The sequence below is a fragment of the Orycteropus afer genome, unplaced genomic scaffold (genome assembly GCF_000298275.1).
Source record: "Orycteropus afer afer isolate SDZICR_OR568_19922 unplaced genomic scaffold, OryAfe1.0 scaffold00134, whole genome shotgun sequence".
NCBI lineage: Eukaryota > Metazoa > Chordata > Mammalia > Tubulidentata > Orycteropodidae > Orycteropus > Orycteropus afer.
In genome coordinates, this window is record NW_006921721.1 from 3,610,482 (window position 1) to 3,619,413 (window position 8,932).

An 8,932-nucleotide genomic window follows, 5' to 3' on the forward strand; every position below is an offset into this window, starting at 1 on the left:
ATCCTCACAACTGGACCAATAAACAGCTTCACAGTGGATGGAGAAAAGATTAAAATTGTCAAGGATTTCATGTTACTTGGTTTACAATCAACACCAATGGAAGCAGCAGTCAAGACATCAGACGATGTATTGCATTGGGTAAATAGGCTTCAAAAGACCTCTTTCAAGTTCTGAAGAGCAAAGATGTCTCCTTGAAGACTAAGGTGCACCTAACTCAAACCATGGTATTTTCAATCACCTCTTATTCATCTGGGAGCTGGATGATGAATAAGGAAGACTGAAGAAGAGTTGATGCTTTTGAGTTGTGGTGTTGGAGAAGAATGCTAAGAGTACCATGGACTGCTGAAAGGACTAACAAATCTGTCCTGGCAGAAGTGCAGCCAGAATGCTCCTTGAAAGTGAGAATGGCCAGACTTCATCTCACCCACTTTGATCAGGTTGTCAGAGGGGACCATTCCCTGAAGAAGGATATCAGGCTTGGTAAAGTGGAGGGTCAATGAAAAAGGGGAAGTCCCTCAATGAGATGGATTGACATATTGGCTGCAACAATGGGCTCAGGTACAGTGAGGATCACGAGGCTCACACAGGGATCAGGCAGTGTTTCATTCTGCTGTGCATAGGGTTGTTATGAGTAGGAGACAACTCAACAGCCCCTAACAACAACATTATTGATGATAGATATGTCATAGCTATTGGCTGGCTAAATATGAAGAAACATGAATAACTTGTATTTCTTATATTCTTTTCCAACATAATAGCTTGTTTCTAATCTAATCAGGACTTACCCAAGTTCTCACAACTCATAAGTGACAAGAAAAACCTGTTGCCTTAGAGTCAGTTCCAAATCATGCCAACCCTAAATGTGCCACTGTGCTCCATGGGGTTTTCAATGGTTGATTTTTCAAAAGTAGATCACTAGGCCTTCCTTTCAAGGTGCTGCTTGGTGGGTTCAAACTGCCAAACTTTAGTTTAGCAGAATGCAAACCACTTGTACTACCCAGATGTAGGCCTAAAGTTTAGATCTCTTAGCCTACAGTTTGACTGGTCTTCAAAGGGCTCACAAGAGAGTATTTCTAATGTAGATACAACATGGTAAAGGAAGCAGCAAGGGTGGTAGGAGCAGGACTGAGTAACCAAGACAACTAAATGAACGGCTCTCTCCCCCATTCTTAGGAGTCCTGGTGGCACAGTAGTTAAAGTCCTATCCAAAATGTGGAGGGTGGACAGGTGGAGAGACCCATGAGTCTCTCTGTGGGGATGGATGTGGTAGTCTGCTTCCATAAAGATTCCTGCCTTGGGAACCCTACAGGACAGTTCTACTCTGTCCCATAGGTTTGCTATAAGTTGGATTCCATTTGATGGCAATGCATTTAGTTTGTTTGTTTTTTGGAACATAGAACCAGAGTGAGTGTTCTGGTTCCCTGTGGGATGTGGCCTTCGCTCATCTCTGGCTCCTCATCTTACCCTGCATCTCCACCCTCAGAAATGCAAAACCCTCCCTGCCTCCATGGGGCATTTCCCCTGCATGCTCTTCCTCCTGCACTCTTGTTTCCTTGGAAGAAGTGGCAACCTCCATGAAGGCCTGAAGGTGCTGAAGACTGAGTTTGCACTTCATCTCTACCACAGTGTAGCAGGAAGTAGAAATGGAGCAAACTTCATCATTTCTCCTTCCACTGTGTCCATGCCTCTAGAGATGCTGCAGTTTGGAGCCCATGGAAGCACTTACCAGTAGCTGGAAGATGCCCTGGACTACACTGCTCATGGTAAGAGGACTGCCCACTCCTCACACCAGGTAGCTCAGGAGGTGGTAAGCTCCCATGTACCAGATGCAGGCACCTAGAGAAACATGACCACTTGGCAAGAATGTAACAGAAGGGAACCAAGCTTGTGAATAATGGCTGCCTTTTATTTTTAAGGTTCCCTTCTAACTTCAGAATCCATGGCAATTTTTCTAGTAGACACAAGGTGTCAATCAGTGTTCAAAGTACTTCACAAATATTAATTTAATTAATTCTCACAGCAACCTTACTGAGGTAGGTGATTTTATAAGCATCCCTATTTTAGAGATGAACAAATAGGCACAGAGAGTTTAAGCAACATGTTCAAGATCACATACCCAGTAAGTAGCAGAGTTGGGATTCAAACCAAGGCTGTCTGGCTCCAGAGTCTATGATGTATTTTAGAACAGCACTGCCAGCTGTGACAAGACTCTCCTGAAGGCCCGGTCAGCCTTGGTTGGCCTCCCACTCCAGGCCTCAGGCTTATACTCTTGGCCTTGGTACCAGCTCCACATTAAGACAGACTTTAGAAAAAGTCTACTTTAGAATGTTAATGAAAAAGGATGGGAGTTATAATTGCATGAATTAATATTTGTTAGAAAGCGCCAGAACTACACATCAACTTGAAGAGAACTTCCTTTCGATTGGGATCTTTAGCTGGAGAGTAAAGGTTAACACTCAAGATGTCAGGGCACATGACAGCAGCTGTGCTGCCTGTTGCTCTCCGTCCAAATTCTTGTGACCCAGCCAGCCAACTGACAAATCTCTTTTCTTTCTGGAAACAACTGAAGACAAATATAATATATTGAACTTAACTTTTCTCAGCAATTATATCATGGAAGTGCACATATCCATGGAGTTATTCTTCAACCACATTAGATTCAATGCAATTTGCAATTCAATAAGCACTACTGAGCTCCTGTTACAGTGCTGGCTGGGGCTGTGCCAGGGTCCCAGCATCACAGATAATAGAAGGAAGCCCTGACCTCAAGGGTCAATGTCAATGGAACAATGCACATAGAAATATACTCTAATGCACTGCAGTGTATTTATTTGAAATAAGTCAGAACAGGGGAAGGAACGATTTATTCTACCAGTGGATCGAGAAGGCTCCTCAGAAGAGATGACTTTTGAACTAGGTTATAAAAAATGAATAGGATTATGAAAAGGAGAGGAGTAGGCATTTCAGCCTTAAACAAGAGTCTCAGAGAAACCAGAATTGGGGAAAAAGTTAGAAAAATTAAATGTAGTTTTCCTGCAGACGAAGGAAGCTGAATACAAGCAATTCCTGTTGTCAGGTAGAGTCATGGTACCTACCCTACTCCACTGCCATTCAATTCTGACTCAGTGACCCTGCAGGACAGAGGAGAACTGCCCATATGGTTTTCAAAGCTGTAAATCTTTTCAGAAGCAGACTGCCTCAACCTTCTCCCACAGAGCAACTTTTTGGTTAGCAGCTAAATGCTTTAACTACTGTGCCACCAGAGAGCCTTTCATGGTACTTAGTCAAATATGATGATTAACAGAGTTTTCTCTTAACCCATTTGAGAATTATTTAATTTCAAGAATGCTTAATAATCACACTCTGGAATATAGCCCTACTTTTTTTTTTTTTTCTTACTCATATGCTTCATAATTGTAGAGTCACAGGTAATTGTTATGGTCAAGAATGTGCTGACATACAGAGTTTGGTCAATAGAATACACCTGTGCTTTGCTTTGCCCCCAATATAGTTCAAGAATCATATGTGTGCTGCTTACAACAACCCACCAGCACTTGCCCTCTGCTGGGACCCACTCTTAAAAGTCAGCACCAGTTGCTGTCAAATTGGTCCCAACTCCTGGAAACCCTATGTTTGTCAGAGTAGAACTGGGCTCCATAGGAATTTCAATGGCTGATTTTTCAGTAGATTGCCAGGCCTTTCTTTTGAGGTGAATCTGGGTGGACTTGAACTGCTAACCTTTCAGTTAGCAGCCAAGCATGTTAGCTGTTTGTACTACCTATAAGTCAATATAGACCAATAAAATATGTATGAAAAGCAGCAACAGAGCATGTCCCAAAGTCTTGGGACATTCTTCCTATTTAACTAAGAGATCAATCCGCATTTGCAGTGCCACACTTCAGCGGTGTTTTCTTCTTACTGTGTACCCAGCCAGTACATGACAACCAGAAGCTTTGCCAAGATTCAGGCCTGCTGGTCCTACAAACACAATATGAGATTAGGAACAGGTGTGACACTCCCTCCCCTCCAGGTAATTATTCTTTAACCAGGAGCCATTAGTGCCGGGGACTCCAGCACGTTCCCGACGCCTCGGGGCTTTACCTCACAGAGTCCTAAGACCCCCTTCCCTCCTTTTCTACCCCCTTGTTGTTGTTGTTGTTATGTGCCGTCGAGTCGGCCCGACTCATAGCGACCCCTCCTTGGGTTTCTGAGGCAGTATCACTATGGAAGTAGGATTGCCCAACCTTCCTTCCGAGGAGTGGCTGGTGGGTTTGAACCGCCAGCTGTCTGGTTAGCAGGCAAGTGACTTAGCCACTATGCTACCAGAGCTCCCTTCTACCCCCTAGGGAGTTTCAATCAGAAAATTACAGGATTGGTTGTCATTTTTCAAATAGCACGTTGTCTCTAGTTGATTGGCTCTGTCCTGTGGCCGAGGCCGCAAACTGCCCTTTCTAGGAATTTCAAGTTTTTCTGATATTTACTGATTGGTTGTTCTACCCCCTAGTAACAACCAATCAGTAAATATCAGAAAAACTTGAAATTCCTAGAAAGGGCAGTTTGCGGCCTCGGCCACAGGACAGAGCCAATCAACTAGAGACAACGTGCAATTTGAAAAATTACAACCAATCCTGTAATTTTCTGATTGAAACTCCCCCTACCTGCTCCATCCCTGATAAAAGACCCCCTTTCCCTTTGTTCAAGGCTCTCAATCCTGAACCGCTGCCTCAGTCAGTGACGGTTGAGGGTCCAAGCTCAAGCTTGAATAAACTTTCCTTTGCCTTTGCATTATCGTGTCTGTGGTAACTTCCTCACGCCGACACTCCTTTCAAGACCTGGGACCAACACAGGCACCAGTGATATCCCCAAAGACTACCTTTATGAAGGGTATTGTGAAATGTGTAATAGCCCATTGTTTCAAGATAAAGGTATTTTCATTGTGTTTCTATGTAAATTAATAAAGATAACTGTACAGCTTTCTAGTGGGTATAAGAACTAGGCTAGGAACAGAGATCTCAAAGACGAAGGTGGCATGGCCCCTGGAAAAGAATTCTGTTTGATGAAGCCTATGGATTTGACTCTTATAGCCATAATGACTTTTGATACTCACAGCATCCACATACAGTAGCTGTTAGCTGCCTTTGAGGGAGCTCTCCATGCATAGCAAACCCATGCACAAGGGGATCAGACAATACGGTTTTCACTGGATGAGTTTTGGAAGTAGATTGCCGGGCTTTTCTTCCTGGTCTGGAAGCTCCACTGAAACCTGTTCAGCACCATAGCAACACACAAACCTCCACTGACACAGTGACAGACAATGAGATGCATTGGCCAGAAATGGAACCCAGGTCTTCTGCATGGAAGGCGAGAATTCTACCTCTGAGCCACCACTGCTTTCTATACAGTAGCTAGCTCTCTATTAATATGTTCATTTTACAAATAAGTCATGAAGGCATGAAGAGGTTAATGACTTGGTGAGACTCAGCTCACCCACCAGACATGTAACAGAGCCAGATTCAAATTCCAGATTTTCTGACTCCAAATCTTGTGTTGTTTGCACAATTCCTTAGCCAAAGTCTAAGCCATTCAGCAATTGCCTAAATATATACAGACCCTGCCTTCTCTAGTTCTCACCAGAGGCATTTTAGCCCAACCAAATCTTTTGGAGATTATTTTAAACTTAATTCTCCTTTAGTTCTATGGCAATTAAAATATCAATGACAGAAAGATGATTCTTATTGTTAAAGAATTTTACATAGGAGTCTCAAACAGGACGTATTTGAGTTACCATGAACCACACTTACTACCATCTGGGTTTTTTTTTTGTTGTCTCCCCCCGCCCCCCAGAGGAGAGAAAATTATTCATTGCAAAGCAGCAGTACAAGGAGTTAGGGGTAGTTAGTACCCAGATCTTAACTCCCCGAGATGTCATGAAACACAGTTTTTGTAGGTTTCAGGAGAGGGGGTTGTGCATATTCACAAAAGGTTGAGGAATTTGGGGCGTGAATGTGAAATGAGTAACTAGTTTCTTGTTATCAGCTGATAGGGGCTTGTGTAGAGGGGAGAAGGTCAGCAATTAACTTTTGTTCCCTAATGTCCTGGGCCAGAGTTCATTTACAAGTTGTTTCTAAAACATTTCTATTGTCCATGGCCAGAGTTAATTTACAAGTTATTTCTAAAATACTTTTCTATCATCTGCAGGAAGGAATGTTTTCCATTCAGTTCTTTACTGAATGCTCATCTGCCCAGGTGGGAAAATAGTTGGAGATAATCCAGTCTACCTATCTATTCCCATCCAGGTGCCAGGGTGGGGGAAATAGCACTCAGTTTCAATTCTCCCTTAGAATAGATACTGTTCCACATTTTTGTGGAACATTTTAATTCCCCCTTAGAATGGTTACTGTTCCACAATTTTGGGAAATGGGGCAACTCATCCTAGCTGCTTCCTGCTGACTGGGGGTGAAGATGGTGGAACGCAATCCCTGGTCAGTAAGCTTCTTGTAATTTGGACACTTCACGGAATCTTCTGGCCATAGTCCAGGGGAGAAGAGACTAGGGGTACCTGTAGAGTAGCTTGTAATTCCGGAGGCTTGAAGACAGGTAAGCACCAATAGATGTCTTTAAACTCAGAATAATTTTCTTTCTTTCGAAAGCGCCTAGAGGCCGAGGACCCTGAAGACGGTCACAGACCCAGCACCCCTCACGTACCTTCAGACAAAACAGTGTGTGAGTGCGCACAAAGTCCGTCAGGAGTCTGTTCCTCTACCACCATCTGAGGGTTCTCGTGCTCTGGGCAGAGGGCCAGAGACCCTTGGTCCCATCTGGGGTGCCAAATTGTTATCGCACCAAACGCAGGTCCCTGCCCAGTGTGCAGTCAGGCCAAAACAGTTTACACACTGAGATTGAGAGGAGAGAAAATTATTTATTGCAAAGCAGCAGTGCAAGGAGTTAGGGGTAGTTAGTACCCAGATCTTAACTCACGACCATTTGTTTTGTTTTGGATTTTTGGGGTACGTTTTATCATTAGCAATACATACTACAAACAATATTGCAACATGTAATTTTTTTATATTATCATTCTCAGATGTTCATTTACAGAAGTTCACTGTTATGGCGACCTCACTGCCATCAAGAGAGAAGAGCTAAAAGTGAAGTAGAGTGCATGCTTGGACCCGAGATCCATGCACTGGACCTCCTTGGCAGAGATGCCCAGCAGAGAGAGACATCTGGCAGAGAGAGATGCCCAGTAGAGAGAGATGTCTGGCAGAAAGACAGTGGCAATGGAACCAACATGCACAAGACAGAGCGGCAGGCTTATCTGGCCCATGGAGCAGGAAAGCTGAGTGCCCTTAGGCAAGACTCTTGTTGGAGTGGGGTGCACCTACATGTACCTATTGGGAGAGCCAAAGGAACTTTGTAACACTTGCTCAAGCAGGGCAGGGGCCAGGCCAAGAGGCCAAAGGCAGGAGAAAGGTATCTGAGGGCACAGCAGTGATGAGACTGTCTTGATTAAAGAATTGTATCCTGAGCATGTTCCTGAACCTGAATTATAGCCCGTTACTTTCCTAATAAACTCCATAATTGTGAAAAAAGAAAAAGAAGAAGTTCACTGTTACGATTTACTGTGTAAAAGACTGCCATATAGCGGGCTATGAAAGCTTCGGGGAAAAAAAAAAAAAAAGGAGAGAGAGAGAGAGATTGGACTTAAGCCAGAACTATCCTTCAGATGACTTAGGATGGAGTTGTCAGGATGCAACCTCATAGTCAGGGATTACCTGTAGATTAGTTTTACAAGCCAGAACCCACTAGATTCAGAGATCACAGTCAAGAAGTTCTGTTCAACAGTCAAATTCATTAAAGAGGAATGCACTCTCCACTAGTGTCTCCCAGGAGTGTAGTGGTAGGTCACAGAAACACTCATGATGTGAGGCCTGAGTCCTAATGTCCTCCAGGTAATTCTTTAACCAGGAGTCATTAGTGCTGGGGACTCCAAGTAATGTGAGGCCTGAGTCCTAATGCCCTCCAGATAATTCTTTAACCAGGAGTCATTAGTCTGGGGACTCCAACATGTCCCCCACACCTCAGGGCTTAACCTCAAACCCCCTCCCCTCCTTTTCTACCCCCTAGCAACAACCAATCATTTGTACCTCTTTGCTTTGGTGTTACTCCACTCTATATTTTTCCTATAAAAATGTAATTGTAGGAGAGCACAGGGTCTTTTGCCCAAACCGCTGCGTCGGTTTAAGTGGAGACCCTAGCTCGAGCTAGCCAATAAACTTTCCTTTTGCTTTTGCATTATCGTGTCAGTGGTAGCTTCCTCGCGCCGACACTCCTTTCAAGACCTGAGTCCAACATTTGATGCGTTGGCCGGGAAAGGAAAGTTAGGAATGAGTGAAGTTGCCTGTGATAGAGGAAAGTTCAGGAGCCGGCAGGACCAGGATACGTTCTTTGCATAAGGATACCAGTCCATCAGGAAAGGTTGGGAAACCGGTGGACACGCCGGACTGGGAAAGCGGCGGACGCGCCAGAGGAGTTGGGGAAGGGGAACTTCCCCAACTAACAGGCAGGCTGTGGGCACTTTTTGGTAAGAGTAGCCCCCTTCAGGGGAGGGGCAGAGACACCTCCAATCTGTGGTACTGGAACGAGATCTCTTCTGGGTGTCAGATATTTGTGTTGTCTGCTTTAGTGTCTCTTGTTGTGTGGCCACTTGTCTTTTATTTGTTCTGTGTTTTCTCAAAAGATGTTGAAATGGGACAGGGAAAGACTACCCCTCTGTCCCTGATGGTTGAACATTTTTCAGAGTTTAAAACCAGAGGGTCTAATTTATCTGTGATAGTTAAGAAAAATAAACTATAACTTTTTGCTCTTCAGAATGGCCCTCTTTTAAGGTAGGATGGCCTCCGGAAGGCTCATTGGATGGAAAGGTGATTGCAGC

At 44.1% G+C, this 8,932-nt stretch overlaps 1 protein-coding gene across 1 annotated transcript in view; it reads left to right on the forward strand.

Moving 5' to 3' along the window:
- Positions 1–1,525: 1,525 nt before the first annotated feature.
- Positions 1,526–8,932, forward strand: part of SERPINE3 (serpin family E member 3) — a 106,490-nt gene continuing 99,083 nt past the window's right edge. Inside the window, 1 exon segment of the mRNA XM_007945247.1 lies at positions 1,526–1,763. Coding sequence (XP_007943438.1) covers positions 1,526–1,763 — 238 coding nt within the window.